General features: G+C 35.3%; 1 protein-coding gene across 10 annotated transcripts in view; it reads right to left on the bottom strand.

The window, feature by feature from the left end:
- Positions 1 to 7,491, bottom strand: part of LOC149176219 (uncharacterized) — a 212,755-nt gene extending 205,264 nt beyond the window's left edge. Inside the window, exons 1-5 of one of the 10 annotated variants that reach the window (XM_089423064.1) lie at positions 7,348 to 7,491; positions 7,049 to 7,140; positions 6,830 to 6,869; positions 6,522 to 6,536; positions 6,323 to 6,390 (exon numbers count right to left, since the gene is read on the bottom strand). In XM_089423064.1, coding sequence (XP_089279190.1) covers positions 6,323 to 6,390; positions 6,522 to 6,536; positions 6,830 to 6,869; positions 7,049 to 7,140; positions 7,348 to 7,462 — 330 coding nt within the window. In that variant the 5' untranslated portion in view covers positions 7,463 to 7,491. Of the gene's footprint in view, positions 1 to 6,045; positions 6,417 to 6,521; positions 6,537 to 6,829; positions 7,258 to 7,347 lie in introns of those variants that run through there. The other 9 variants (XM_089423069.1, XM_089423063.1, XM_089423068.1 and 6 more) reach the window with 9 other exon arrangements.
- Positions 7,492 to 16,711: the final 9,220 nt, after the last annotated feature.

The following is a 16,711-nucleotide window of genomic DNA, read 5'->3' on the forward strand; positions in this document are numbered from 1 at the left end:
TCAAGATCTCACGGGGAGATCACAGTTGTTATTCAAGGCTGTGCATTATGAACAATGATGGATTGATATGATGCTAGAAATAGATGAGTTACCAATCCGAATCTTCTTATGATATCTATTCAAAGTGATTGTGTGTGACCTGGTATCATTATGAATACCTCTATAGTTAAGAGGGAGCGTTGTAAAAAGTGTAACTAGGTTCGATCTTCATAATAACTTGTAATTATGATTTTATGTACAGAAGAAACAAATGTATTTATTGTATTCCTTGCATGATGGGTTTCATGAGCAAGAAGTGCTATTCATAGGTCAAATACTTCTTCTTGATGTCTTTAGGATTTTTCATAATAGATAAGAGTCATTGTCATATTTATAAAGTCATGTTACACGTCGAAGAAGTCCTCTCAGAGCACAAGCGCACTCATCCTCATGTCAGCCTCAAAATATGCATAAAGAAGTGACATGTTGGCCTCAATATATATATATATATATATATTTCGCACATCGTCTCATAATTGGAGATGCAACATTTCACAAACTCATGTCAGCTCAAATATATGAGTCAACTACTATAGAAATAGGCATATACCCTCACTGCCATGGCACCATAGTAGCTTGCATTCCTCTGTAGTTTAAGGTCATATTACACGAATATTTCAGGCTATATCTCAGAACATGTGCTCAAGTATTGTCACAGAAGTTCAATGGCTTCCTCAGAAGCTCAGATCACAAGAATCGATGGTTTCCACAACAAATGATTGTCACATTAGCTCATGGTTATACCATAGTATAGTGTTGCATTCTTCATATGACTATATGACAGACATACTTATTGGTGCAGTTATGATGATACTCAGATACTATGTCAATGCTAGAGGATGATGCTTATTACTATATGATGAATCTGGTTGAAGTCATGAAGACACTGTCTAGTGCTACATGGTGCTACATGACACAGCATGGTGATGATGAAAAGGATGATTGTGTCTTGGTATAAGAGAGGCAATATAGGTCAAAGTTTTTTCATGGTCTTTGTACTCATTTGGTGAAGAATCTATTAGAAGAGGTTTGCGGGCTTTCCACTCAAGAGGAGGGGTTTTTAGCCCTGGCTTGGAGCCTAACTATTGTGTCATTGATGTTATTGTTTTTATAGTTGTTTGATGTATTGAACACTGTAATAATGATCAACAAAGATAACATGTAAAGAGATAACACAAGCAGTTATCATGTAAGAGATTTTGAATTAATGTTTTCCCTACCCAATTCTCAACATATTGGAGAGTAGGAAATAGGTGGTTTACCTCTAATAAGTTTACCCCCATGGTAGGAACTTGTTTCATTTGTTTTATAATGTAAGGTTTGTGGTTGTACTAAGGAAAATCCACTAGATTGGAGCCTTTCTCTTGCACCACATCCTTGTAGGAAATTGAACCACTAGGATTTATGCATCCCCAAGCACCTCCACATAGCCTCAAGTTTAAGCTTATAGTAGAATTTCATCAAATGTGGTAATGATTCATCTAAGAAAATTCTCGTGCACCACATCCTTGTAGGAAAACTGAGCCTCATTCCCCAAACCCAAAATCTGTCTTTCCATTTGAGCCAACAAAACATCATTACATTCAATCAAACTCTTTTGCATACATACCTAGCCTAAAATCAACCATCTCCAACCCTATTGACTATATTTTTATGCGATTGACCAGGATAGAGCCCTCTCCCGACTTGTTAGGGCTAGCTACCAGGTTAATCATGGTTTGATGTTACGCTAGATCCTACCTTTCTCAGCCTGAGGTAAATTTAAGCTCTAACAGATAAGACCAAAATAAATATTCCCAAAAATAGACTCCTAAAAATACCTAAGAGGCAATAACTAAGATAATAAGATGAGAGAGAAAGATACATTAAATTACTTACTAAAGAAAAGCATTGAGTATGGGTGGAGTATAGCACCACGGGTGAGAAAGGTAAACTTTAAAGAAAAAGGAAAAAAACACATTTTTCCAAAAAAGAAAAGAAAAAATCCTAGGCAAGTGGGTGGGTGAGAAAGATAGACTTTAAAGAAAAAGGAAGAAACACCATTTTCAAAAAGAAAAGAAAAAAATACTAGGCAAGTGAGTTGGCAAAACTAGAGAGCGGAACACCGCTAAGAAAAATCTGCTATTATTATGTAAATTGATTAAATACATTATTATGGAATCAAAAGGAGTTGTCGATTCCACTAACAAGCACATCTCAACACAGGGGAGAATTGACGGAAGCATTTCATGGTCAGGTGGAAAGTGTGAATTCCCAAGTGTATTCCATCGACTCATACAATTAGGAAAATTGTGTGTATATGAAATATGATTTCATTTAATTTTGGTATGGAATTTTGTGTAAAAAGGAAGTTGACAAAAAGGTATCAATTAATCGTAATGATTGCATACAAACTAGAAACTATATATACATATATGCTTTTGTCTAGATCTGAGTAGAGACTAATTTAATAAATTGTTATATAATTCAAGTTATTGGTTAAGTTATTCGACAATAATTTATTTATTGATTTATTGATTTTTATTTGTTTATTTTCCAAGTACGAAAAAGCATTATATATTATCATATTGGATCATATACAAAACATAGACATCTTACATCCTAATTAACATAGTACCATCAGGGAGAGCATGCATGCTTCCCAATCTGAATTAGAAGGGGATCAAAAGAAGTATTTCATCTAGCAATATGGCCAATGTGGATAGACGAAGTTATAACATATTACCACCCATATCTTTTATATCCAATCACCAACATGATGTCTATGTGGCCAACAGATTCAGAAGAAAGAAAAAGATAAACAAAATTAAATTAAAAAAAGATAAACACAGGAATTACCCAAGGAATGGAAATTCCCCAACATCTAGAACATTGTCTTCCAAAATTATATCAATCGACTTGTACGATTAGGAAATTTGTGTGTATAGGAAATATGATTTCATTTAATTCTAGTATGGAATTGTGTGTAAAAAGGAAGTTGACAAAAAGGTATTAATTAATCGTAATGATTGCATACAAACTAAAAACATAATATACATATATGCTTTAGTATAGATGGGTAAAGACTAATTTAATAAATTGTTATATAATTCAAGTTATTGGTTAACTTATTCTACAATAATTTATTTATTTATTTATTTATTTATTTTCCAAGTGCGAAAAAAACATTATATATTATCATATTGGATCATATACAAAACATAGATATCATCCATCCTAATTAACATAGTACCATCTGGGAGAGCATGCATGCTTCCCAATCTGAACTAGAAGGGGATCAAAAGAAGTATTTCATCCAACAATATGGCCAATGTGTATAGACAAAGCTGTGCCATATTACCACCCATATCTTTTATATCCTATCACCAACATGATGTCTATGTGGCCAGCAGATTCAGAAGAAAGACAAAGATACACAAAATTAAATCAAAAAAAGATAAACACAAGAATTACACAGGGAATGGAAATTCCCCAACATCTAGAACATTGTCTTCTAAAATTATATCAATGCGCATATCACCCAGATTTCCTTCAAGTCCCTTCTTTGAAAGTTCATCAACTAATTGATTATGTTCTCTACCTATATGCTTAATTGTAGAGTCATTGAAATGAGTCCAAAGATTATCAATTATCCATAACCAACCAAGGAGTGATGGTTGATTGATATTTGCACATCCATTTACATGATAAGTGATAATCTTAGAATCCCCAAATATATGAATATCAGTTATATTGAGGAAGTTTGTGAACCATAATAGACCCCATATTTGTACCCTAGTATTTGTACCGCTTCCCGCATTCTTCTGAATCCTGTATTCCAACTCTTTTGATATGGCTATCCAAAAGCCACAACCACAATTGTTTATTTGCGTCACACCATCGAAGAAACCAAATGGATACTCCAGCTGAGGATTAAGACGTTTGAATTGTTTTTTATTATTATTAATATCATGTAAAGGAAACATGGAGTGACACAATATAATGCTCTAAAAAGCCAGCATGAAATCTTTAGTGGAATTCTCAAAAATATGCTTGCTCTACCATTTCCATATAGCCCAAAATAAAAGAGAGGGAATGATCCTCCATGAAATCTTATGCTTAGTCCACCATTCCATGCAATCCACAATATTGTCAAAATATTTATGAGGAAAACCAAAGTGAAGGGCTAGTTTATCCCATACCTAGATCGTTAGGTGGCATTTGAGAAACATATGACAGTTGTTTTCTTTCTCCATTTTGCAAATTGAGCAGATACTAGGCCCACGCCACTGTCGCTTTTGCAGGTTTTCCCAAGTGAGATTTTTGTTATGATAGGCTAGCAAGGAAAATAGGATTATTTTGATAGGAATATTGGTCTTCCAGTAAGCGTGTAATACAAGATTTTCCTCATGCTGAGCCTCCCTATCACAGAAGGTATAATATATATTAGCAACCATGATGTTTCCCACTGCATATACCCAGTGGTTTCATGCCGGCAGAAATCCTTTTCCATTCGAGCACCGTTGGCCCATCAAATTTCATCCCTTGAGCAGCTTTCCAGAGAGGATAAAGACCCCGCCAAGAGGATATAACTTGATTCCAGGAATAAATACTACACCCATTTAAACACCGAATGAATGCCTCGGATATGTTGCATTCCATGCCAGAACCCAGATTATGATCAACGTCTATGAGGATCCTATGACCCGACCCCTAAACCAAGCTAGATGATGTGAAAAAAAATAGCAATCTTTTGGAAACTAAGCCATATTGCGAAGCTCATCAAGGTAACTATACATTCTTTCTCATACCAATACATTCTCATACCAATATAGAATGTCATGATCCTTTAGTTATTTGTATTTAAACACATTACTCCAAAAACCAGACCCAAATATACTCCTCCATAATGATTCAATTATTGGTTAAGTTATTCGTTTATGATTATGTTATATGTCGAAAATTAACCAAGTGGCCATGTACTAAGTAGAAAATTGGAGGTGATTATCAGATTTGGATTTCCAAATCGTGCAGTAACGTCTTAGTTTCCTGATAAATAAATTCTGCAATATAAGATGGCGGCTAAGCGGGTAAATAATTTTAACTAAATTTGTGAAGATCCTATGTCCTAATTGTGGTAGCAGGTGCAAGGAAAAAAATGGGTAGCAAATTAAGAACTGACAGGTAAATTAATTATTTTATCTATAAATCCGACAAACATTATTCAGCAAATAATTAGAAACCAGAGTTAGGCAGGCGTGACTCCTAGTTACTAAATTGAGCCAGAGTAAATTAAGAAATTGAACAAAGGCCTTTGGAATCATTGATTCGAGCTAGAGTAGCCACAGGGCCAATATCGTATGACATACGATTCCAACAATTAAGATTGTTGATAGTGAGAATTTTACTTATAATTAATTGGGCTCACTATTAGATTGATGTATAAACCGCAAACTATACCAAACTCCATATAGCTTTCAAGGATTACTTGAAAATTGTACCATGTTAAAGTTTATTTTACAAAAATAAACGTAAAAAAGAAAAAAGGAAGCCTGAGAAATAAACCGTTGAACAGAAATAGACAATAAATGAAACTGTAGAATTAATTTGCGTCAGCAAATCGTCAATCTAACCGAAGGTTACAGAAATGTCCCAGGGACATTGTGACCACAATATGAGAAAATAAAATCAAATTTACAGACTACGGTTGCAAATGGAAGTCAATCCATATATACATGTATATATAATATCGCATTGACTTAAGAAGATTTGATTTCTAATTTCTATAACAGTTATGTGCTATGGTGTCTCAACAAATTTTAGAAGAAAAAAACGATAGTTATTCAATTAAATAAAAATACATAGCCGATTTAACCACAAAAACAAAGAGAATGATTATCAACTTTGTTTCTACGCTAGGAAGTATGCAAAGGTTAAATTACCAAGCGTGAATTGTAGGAAGAAAAACATAGTTTCCATAGCCAAATTGTTAAAACGAAAATACACTAAGTATATAATCCATGGAAATAAGTAATAAAGAGAGGATTCAATAAAATGAAAAACGGAGCTCTTTTCAGAGGTTTCTAGAAAATTACTGGAGGACCCAATTCGAAAATTGCATTCCAAATATATGCATTTCAATTCATATATGTTGAACAACTGACAGGCCAGAGGCCTAAGAAAATAAGGGTTACGCCATTGCATGATAAGCCCTGGAACCTAATCGTACTAAAAAAATATAGAGTATTTGGGTTCAAATTGTAACTGTAATGACAAATAGTCAAGGAAAGTAGAAACCATCTACCTGTTGCAGAATGATGGTCGTTAGGGACAAGGGAAAAAGACTCCTTTCCAAACTCTCCACGAGGGAATCTGAGCGAGAGAAAGAAGGGGTTTACCTATTACAGGGTAGAAATAGAAAAAAACAAAACAAAAACCATTATATTCTTATAAAACCTTAAAAACGTAAGGATATTTACAACCATCAGAATGGCGAAGTTTACCTGTCAGGAGCAAGGCTGATAAGATTCTCCCGCAAAAACCAGAAAATACAAAAGATTAGTCTACCAGTAGAAATATAACTTGAAATGACGGGATAAAAACGAGTGCTCGTAACAAATTAACCGGATAGGGTAGCAATCGTGAATAAATTAACTAGACCGAGTAGAGTGACGACAGGCTAGGAGAATAAAAGCCGAAGAACAAAAATTAAAAAAAAGACGTGCGTCTTAGATATACTGAAAAATAAATAAATATAGAACACGTTATATTTAAAGAGGAAAGACATAGTACATGGAATGGGGACTTATACCTGTGTATGGGAGTGGAACCGATTTCCCTACTCCTGTGACCTGGCTATGCAATTTCGGTCAGTAGTGCATCAAAGGTGGTAAGAAAAATCCACAAAGATACAATGGGTAAGTAATAAAACGCTCCAGAAGGGGTCATCTCTGAAATAGACACAACTGTCGGCCGAACTGAGAGACAACTCAACATTCAGAAAAAAAAGGGGGTTTCCAGCTCAAATTACTTCCCTTGATGCCTGTAGGGAGGAGTGCGTTCCCGACAATCTCACTCCTATTCCGCACTGGTAAAGGATGACACCAGGAGGCACCGTAAGACCTGGAATCAAAGAATCCAAACCCTTCTCTTAGCGATTATTACCAAAAGTGTACTCACATTTCGTCCAGAGGAGGTTTATGGGTATCGGATTCCAGCGTTAGCTTCATACCCCTTTACCTGGAATGGTAAGAAGAAAAAGGAGGTGTATAACTAAGAAAACGCAAAGGCGGAGTGTGTAAGGGCTTCAAGTTTGATTTAATCCCTTACCAGGCGTTAGTGGAAACTTCACAGTCAGGGGATTTTTTGCCTGCCATGGAACTCTGGTGCAAGGTCCAGCTGCAACAAGGAGAGATAGTATTGACATGGCACTCTTCAAAACCATTCAGAGACCAAATGAGGCAGGGAGGGAGGCAAAACGATAGGTTAGGGTTATGTAAGTAAAGCTCCATCGTTGGATCTTAGGGAAACATTCTGATGCGTCCACCTTGCCATAGTACTAATTACCATGTGAATATCACGTGACCATTGAAACTTGGAAGAATTGGGATGGCCACAATGTTCAAGAAGTGGTACAACTAGTAATCCACGATGCGCTAAATCAAAGAGCCATGCCAAAACAAAACATATAAAATGAAAGGTGGGAAAGGATCTCTTCTAGAGGTTCCGACCTTTAGCTTAAAAGTTCAAGCATGTAAAATATATCGATTATACATAAGTTATAATTTAATCTCCTCCCCCATATTTAATAATGATTAAATATGGTGAACAATCATTAAATAGAGTAAAAATTATCCAGCATATTAAATAATATTTAATTACAATCAAGTAGAACTATATTTAACTATACTTATATCTTAATAGAATCATTAAATCAGAGTAAAAGCATTTATAATAATTATCTACCATGGTTAATATTAATATGATGTTAATTGCATCCAGAGGCATATTCGGAAAATGCATGTTTCCATTCATTTTACACATGGACTTACATAGGTCTCTTCTTAAAATAACTATATTTTTATGTATAAAATTACTTTTTTATTTTAATATTTTAGTGTTTAATTTTAAATTGGCATATGGTGCATCATCTATATATATATTATATGTGGTTTAGAGTTATTATATTTTGATATTTATATTAAATAATAAAATTTTATGGCAACTTTACGTGAAGAGACCAAGTAATTGAAAACAATAAAAAAATTATTTAATAATTGTGTTATTTTTAAAATATTTAAGTGTGAAGTTTTAATAGGATATTTGAATCTCCATATCACTAATGTATTCCAATTTCATATATACATGGAAAGAGAATATTATATATATATGAATGTTTTTTTAAATAAAATAATTTTATATTAATGTGATACATAGTTAAGGAAAAGGTAATTGAAATTAAAAAAAATAATAATAATAATTACTTTTTAAAAGTGTAATTTATTGAATTTTTAATATGAAATTATAATATAATATTTAAAAAATATTAGTGACAAAAAGAATTTAATTGTGTACCATAAATAAAATATTTCAATGCCCGTGTTAAATCATTAAATCATCTACCTATAAATAAATCAAAACAATTTCCCCTTTTCATCAAACACAATATACAGATTTGGGTGTTTTTGCTTCTCTTAAAACTATTCTACAAGAAAAATGAGTCAGCGTTTTCATACCATGACCTGGGTGCCTGTTTCAAACCATGTAATTCCTTTTTCAATTTCCATCCTAAATGCTCCTGCCCTTGTTTGATAAACCCTTCAGATTGTTTTAAATAAGCCTCTTCTTTCAATTCTCCATTTAAAAAAGAAAACTTGATATCTAGTTGGTGTAGACTCCAATGATACTTTGTAGCTAAAGCTATCAACATTCTAAAAGTGTTCAACTTGGCTACTGGAGAAAAGGTTTCCTCATAATAAATTCCTTCTCTTTGTGAGTAACCTTTAGCTACCAACCTAGCTTTGTATTTTTCTACACTACCATCTAATTTAAATTTGGGTTTATATATCCACTTGCAACCTATACGTTCTTTCCCTTCCGACAATTCAACTACATCCAAGGTTGTGCTTTTAAGTATTGACTCGTATTCTTCTTCCATGGATGCGCTCCATTCATCATATTGAATTGCTTCTTTATAATTTTAGGGCTCAACAACATTTAACATACTAGTTATAAGATCATGATCTCTATATATTGTTGGTAATTGAGTCTACCTACCGGATCTCCTTCGTGGTGGACTTGCCTCGAATCTATCTTGCTCATTCCTTGATGGGCTTGGCTTGCTGACTGTACCTGTGTAACTTGATTCTTCTTTTTGTAGCTGTTGCACATGGTTGTCTTTGATTTCCTCACTGCTATCCTCCATCAACAAAGCAATGTGCCACTCCTCATTGCCTTTGTCTTTATTTCCTTCATCAACCTGCTCATGAGATATCACATCTCTACTCGCAAACACCTTGTGAGTAGATGGATTAAATAGCTTGTATGCTTTAAACTCAGAACAATACCCTACAAATATTCATTTGATGGCCTTAGAATCCAATTTCTTCCTATCCTCCTTTTGGAACATGAGAAAAAGCTTTTGAACCAAATACTCTTAAATGACTAACTACATGCTTAAAACCATATAATGCCTCGAATGGAGTTTAAGATCAAGACACATTGTTTTGACTCCTATTCTTTAAATAAGCTACAGTGTTTATAACCTCTGCCCAAAATCCATTAGATAGGTTCTTAACTTTCAACATGTTGCGTACACACTCCACTAAAGTGTTGTTCTTCATCTTTGCCACCCCGTTCTGCTATGGAGTGTGGGGTACTGTAAACTGTTGAATTATTCCATGGCTCTTGCAATATTTGACGAGGTTTCCCATCTTTTATTCTCCCCCTTGATCTGAGTAGAGAATTTTGATGTCCTTCCCTTTTTGTTTTTCAATCATACTTCGAAAATCTTTAAAATATTCAAATGTATGACTTTTCTTTCTGAGAAAATATACCCATGTATATATTGTGCAATCATCAACAAATAATAAAAAATAATATGCTCCTCCTAATTATCTTGCCTGCATTGGTCCACATGTAACAGGGTGCACAAATTCTAGGATATCTCTCTTTCTTCTATTTAAACTTGAGGGAAATTCATCCCTGTGCATCTTCCCAAGTGCACATCCTTTACAGTCAATATGTGCATTTTTTAAAACAAGGAGTCCATTCACCATACCTTGCTTTTGTAGAAGCACTAAATCAGGAAGATTGATGTGTCCAAATATTTGGTGTCAAATATTCTCTATTATCATTGTTGTTGAAGTCAAAGTGTGGTGTTGTACACTTGTGACATTCAACTTGTACAGGCTTGCAACTCGAATTCCAAATGCAAGCAATTTTTGTTTATCCAACAAATTCTTAATGACACAATAGGTTTTAAAAAACTCCACCTTCAAGTTTTGATCTACAATCATTGAAACAAATATTAAATTCTATTTAATTCTTGGTACATACATCACATTCTGGATTTTCCTGATCTTTCCATGGGGAAAAATCACAGGAATCTCTCCATGTCCTTTGATCTAGTAGGCTCTTTCATCACCAAGGTAGATATTAGCACCACCGTTGGTTTCTTTAAAACTTTCGAACTAGCGCCTGTTACATGTAATGTGAGTGAAATCTCCTCCATCCACAAACCAAGTTTCTGCTTCATCATTTTCAGCAAAGAAAGAAGAATCAGAAACAAACAATCTGAGGTCCCGATTCCGATCTTCATCAGCAAAGTGCCTTTCATGCTTTTTTCGTCTATGTCAAGTTTCATCAACCTTCTTCTTATGACAATTCCTAGGAATATGACCATCTTTACTGTAATAAAAACAATTGATTCTTGAATAATTTCTGGTCGAAGACATACCTTGAGGTGGCTTTCTCTATGGCGTACCTCTACCTTTCTGTCCTACACTTGCTATCCCTATGAAAGGATTTTCCTTCGCCATTAATGCAAGATCTAAAGTCCGGGGTTTCAGAGCCATCCACCTCACTTCCTCTTATATCAAGATCTTTGTCAATTCTTCGAAATTGGGGGCTTTCTCCCTTGCATTCAGTCCTGTAATAAACATATGATAATCATCATTCATACAATTCATGGTAACCATGACGAGATCAATGTTTGATATTGTCTCAGCTATATCGGCTATCTTATTTCTCATCTCCTTGATCCAAGAGATAAATGCAATGAGTGATTCACTCTCCTCCATTTTGATGGAGAGAACCTCGCTCTTCAGGAATAATAAGAGATTTGTATTCTTTATCTCATACAAATCCTTGAGAGTTGTCCAAATACCATTTGTTGATTTACACTCTCTGATGTGAGGGATAATGCATAAGAATATATATATATATATATATATATATATATTCATATATTCTTATATATATATATATATATTTCGCACATCGTCTCATAATTGGAGATACAACATTTCACAAACTCATGTCAGCTCAAATATATGAGTCAACTACTATATATATAGGCATATATACCCTCACTGCCATGGCACCATAGTAGCTTGCATTCCTCTGTAGTTTAAGCTCATATTACACGAATATTTCAGGCTGTATCTCAGAACATGAGCTCAAGTATTGTCACAGAAGTTCAATGGCTTCCTCAGAAGCTCGGATCACAAGAATCGATGCTTTCCACAACAAATGATTGTCAAATTAGCTCATGGTTATACCATAGTATAGTGTTGCATTCTTCATATGATTATATGACAGACATACTTATTGGTGCAGTTATGATGATACTCGAATACTATGTCAATGCTAGAGGATGATGCTTATTACTATATGATGAATCTGGGTGAAGTCATGAAGACACTGTCTAGTGCTACATGGTGCTACATGACACAACATGGTGATGATGAAAAGGATGATTGTATCTTGGTATAAGAGAGGGAATATAGGTCAAAGTTTTTTCATGGTCTTTGTACTCATTTGGTGAAGATTCTATAAGAAGAGGTTTGCGGGCTTTCCACTCAAGAGGAGGGGTTTTAGCCCTGGCTTGAAGCCTAACTATTGTGTCATTGATGTTATTGTTTTTATAGTTGTTTGATGTATTGAACACTGTAATAATGATCAACAAAGATAATATGTAAAGAGATAACACAAGCAGTTATCATGTAAGAGATTTTGAATTAATATTTTCCCTACCCAATTCTCAACATATTGGAGAGTAGGAAATAGGTGGTTTACCTCTAATAAGTTTAACTCCATGGTAGGACATTGTTTCATTTGTTTTATAATGTAAGGTTTGTGGTTGTACTAAGGAAAATCCACTAGATTGGAGCCTTTCTCTTACACCACATCCTTGTAGGAAATAGAACCACAAGGATTTATGGATCCCCAAGCACATCCACATAGCCTCAGGTTTAAGCTTATAGTAGAATTTCATCAAATGTGGTAATGATTCATCTAAGAAAATCCTAAAGAAAATTCTCTTGCACCACATCCTTGTAGGAAAACTGGGCCTCATTCCCCAAACCCAAAATCTGTCTTTCCATTTGAGCCAACAAAACATCATTACATTCAATCAAACTCTTTGGCATACATACCTAGCCTAAAATCAGCCATCTCCATCCCTATTGACTATATTTTGCTGCGATTGACCAGGATAGAGCCCTCTCCCGACTTGGTAGGGCTAGCTACCAGGTTAAGCATGGTTTGATGTTATGCTAGATCCTACCTTTATCAGCCTGAGGTAAATTTAAGCTCTAACAGATAAGACCAAAAATAAATATTCCCAAAAAATAGACTCCTAAAAATACCTAAGAGGCAATAAATAAGATAATAAGATGAGAGAGAAAGATACATTAAATTACTTACTAAAGAAAAGCGTTGAGTATGGGTGGAATATAGCACCACGGGTGAGAAAGGTAAACTTTAAAGAAAAAGGAAAAAAACACATTTTTCAAAAAAAGAAAAGAAAAAATCCTAGGCAAGTGGGTGGGTGAGAAAGATAGACTTTAAAGAAAAAGGAAAAAACACCATTTTCAAAAAGAAAAGAAAAAAATACTAGGCAAGTGAGTTGGCAAAACCAGAGAGCGGAACACAGCTAAGAAAAATATGCTATTATTATGTAAATTGATTAAATACATTATTATGGAATCAAAAGGAGTTGTCGATTCCACTAACAAGCACATCTCAACACAGGGGAGAACTGACGGAAGCATTTCATGGTCAGGTGGAAAGTGTGAATTCCCAAGTGTATTCCATCGACTCATACAATTAGGAAATTTGTGTGTATAGGAAATATGATTTCATTTAATTTTGGTATGGAATTGTGTGTAAAAAGGAAGTTGACAAAAAGGTATCAATTAATCGTAATGATTGCATACAAACTAGAAACTATATATACATATATGCTTTTGTCTAGATCTGAGTAGAGACTAATTTAATAAATTGTTATATAATTCAAGTTATTGGTTAAGTTATTCGATAATAATTTATTTATTGATTTATTGATTTTTATTTGTTTATTTTCCAAGTACAAAAAAAAGCATTATATATTATCATATTGGATCATATACAAAACATAGACATTTTCCATCCTAATTAACATAGTACCATCAGGGAGAGCATGCATGCTTCCCAATCTGAATTAGAAGGGGATCAAAAGAAGTATTTCATCTAGCAATATGGCCAATGTGGATAGACGAAGTTGTACCATATTACCACCCATATCTTTTATATCCAATCACCAACATGATGTCTATGTGGCCAAAAGATTCAGAAGAAAGAAAAACATACACAAAATTAAATTAAAAAAAGATAAACACAGGAATTACCCAAGGAATGGAAATTCCCCAACATCTAGAACATTGTCTTCCAAAATTATATCAATCGACTCGTACGATTAGGAAATTTGTGTGTGTAGGAAATATGATTTCATTTAATTCTAGTATGGAATTGTGTGTAAAAAGGAAGTTGACAAAAAGGTATTAATTAATCGTAATGACTGCATACAAACTAAAAACTATATATAGATATATGCTTTAGTCTAGATGGGTAAAGACTAATTTAATAAATTGTTATATAATTCAAGTTATTGGTTAACTTATTCTACAATAATTTATTTATTTATTTTACATGTGCGAAAAAAACATTATATATTATCATATTGGATCATATATACAAAACATAGATATCATACTAAAAACATAGAATACAAGGCACTCAACTAACACTCAGTACTTCCTATCATCCGCAAACAGATGGTCAAACCGAAGCCGTCAACAAATGTCTAGAAACCTACCTTAGGTGTTTCACTTCAGAAAAGCAACACCTTTGGGTACAGTGGCTACCTTTGGCTGAATGGTGGCATAACACCAACTATCATGCCACCACCAAAATGACTCCCTATGAAGCAGTATATGGTCAACTCCCGCCTTCACCTACTTCGTATCTCAAGGGATGCTCAAAAGTACAAGCGGTGGATCAACTCCTACAACACCGCGCAACCATGCTCGCCCATCTTCGAGAGAATCTTCATCAAGCTCAAAACCGCATGAAGCAACAGGTAGACCAGCATCGCTCAGAGCGCCAATTTCAAGAAGGGGATCAGGTATTCTTACGGCTCCAACCATATAAGCAAACATCACTCAAAGACAAGGGGTGTCAGAAACTCTCTCCCAAATTCTACGGACCATATCAAGTACTTCAGCGCATTGGAGAAGTGGCGTACAAATTGGCCTTACCACCTACTGCAAAAATCCATCCAGTTTTCCATGTCTCATGCCTCAAGAAAGTGATTGGGAACAATTGCAGAATTCAGACCAGTCTACCTGAATTGGACGAAGAAGGGTCCATCTGGCTTCAACCCGAACAGGTCCTAGACACACGAGACAAGCAACTGCGCGGCCGCATGATTAAGGAAGTCCTCGTCAAATGGAAAGACACCTCTCCGAAAGATGCAACTTGGGAACTAGCCACTATTCTTCAGCAGTTTCCGCAGCTTCAGCCTTGAGGACAAGGCTAGTCTTAAGGGGGAGGGCATGTTAGGGTCCCACCCTAACCCCCTTATTTATGTAATGGGATCACGTCATAGTCAAGAGTCAATAAAGCCATATTAATAATTGTAAGTGGTTAATCCGCAATTAATGACAGAACCACAGTTAGTTGCAAATGGGCCGTAGTATTAGATAGATGGTATTAATAAAACCCACGGTATTGGCCCGTGGTATTGCATGTATGAGTCATATATAAAGGATAGAGACTCCCTGCGAGGAGCATCGTGTCTTATTTTGTAATCGAGCTCAGCTCTATTGGAAGTTGCCCCCTCGAAGAGGCAAGTGAACATTACTCTCTGAATAATAAAATCATTGCTATTCTGTGTTCTGGGTATCTTTTCTTCACATATTCTGTATTTGGGTATCATTTTGCAGGTTAAGAGCATAACAGGCAGACTCACCACCAACAGTCATTGCACACACCACAGTCGATCCCGCGATTCCAATAAGGTTGGCGTGCCTCTCCTCTGCTCCTACCAAGCGGGTAACCAAGTTTCAGATGGCACACAATCTCAGATACCTTTCCACGATCCAAAATCCAATACCTTGCCACGATTTTTGTCTCCTACCAAAAATCATGTCGGCCTCCTACACGATCTTCCTCCGACCCTCGCTCAACTCAGCGCCACCGCAGAAGTAATGATGTCTTCAGATAGTAATCTGCCAACTATTTCACGCATGTCACTGCCACGATCTCAAATACCCACTGGGCGTTCGCCAAATCACCACTGCAGTAAGAAATCAGAACGTAGATTGCCAACTCACCACTACAGCGTGCAATCAGACGACAGATCGCCAGCTCACCACTACAATGCACAATCAGAGCTCAAAGTCGAACTTTCTGGGTGCATTAGCCACAATTGGTGTAAGGAAAGGCCGAACAATGTGTAAACTAGGTTGCGATATGTGTTGTACCTCAGATTAATCTCAGTTGAGCAATGCGTAAAAAATAGATCAGATGCACATAGCTCCATCTTCACCTTAGAGAAAAAATCATTTTTCATGCTTTTCCTCAGCACGTCGCCTCCTCGCCAGGCTCCTTCGTACGAGCTACCAGGGGCCATAATTCTACAACTTAGGCACTCACACAGTCACCAAATCTCACAAACTCTGGTACCATGTTACCAAACGGAAGAAAACAAATATATTCTGAAACTTAGAAACTCTCAGGTGAGAAAGCTACACCTGGAGACTACCTCACGCAAAATGCTCTACTCATTAATAATTAACATCAAGAATATATAAGTTTACATATGAATATGAGAGTTAGAACTATCTACTAGAAAGTAGGAACTAATCCTAAACTAGGACACACGCACAACTAGTGAACAAACTCTCTCCAATAATACATATTCTCTGTTAATTTCAACAACTATGTAGTCTACAAAATCCAAGTGTCCAAGAGGATTCCCAAGTTGTTGAATCCATTTATGCATTCAAAAACAGAATTTAAATAAAGAAAAACTACAATGCCATGTTAAAATGAAAGAGACATGTAATTCCTTCCATACAATATTACATGAAACTACATGTGGCACCTGGGAAATGAGATTTTCCAGAACTATGGCAAGTGCATGGAATTG

The sequence above is a fragment of the Pinus tabuliformis genome, chromosome 4_1, assembly GCF_031772625.1.
Source record: "Pinus tabuliformis cultivar Carrire ecotype Pingquan chromosome 4_1, CPIR1, whole genome shotgun sequence".
Lineage (NCBI taxonomy): Eukaryota > Viridiplantae > Streptophyta > Pinopsida > Pinales > Pinaceae > Pinus > Pinus tabuliformis.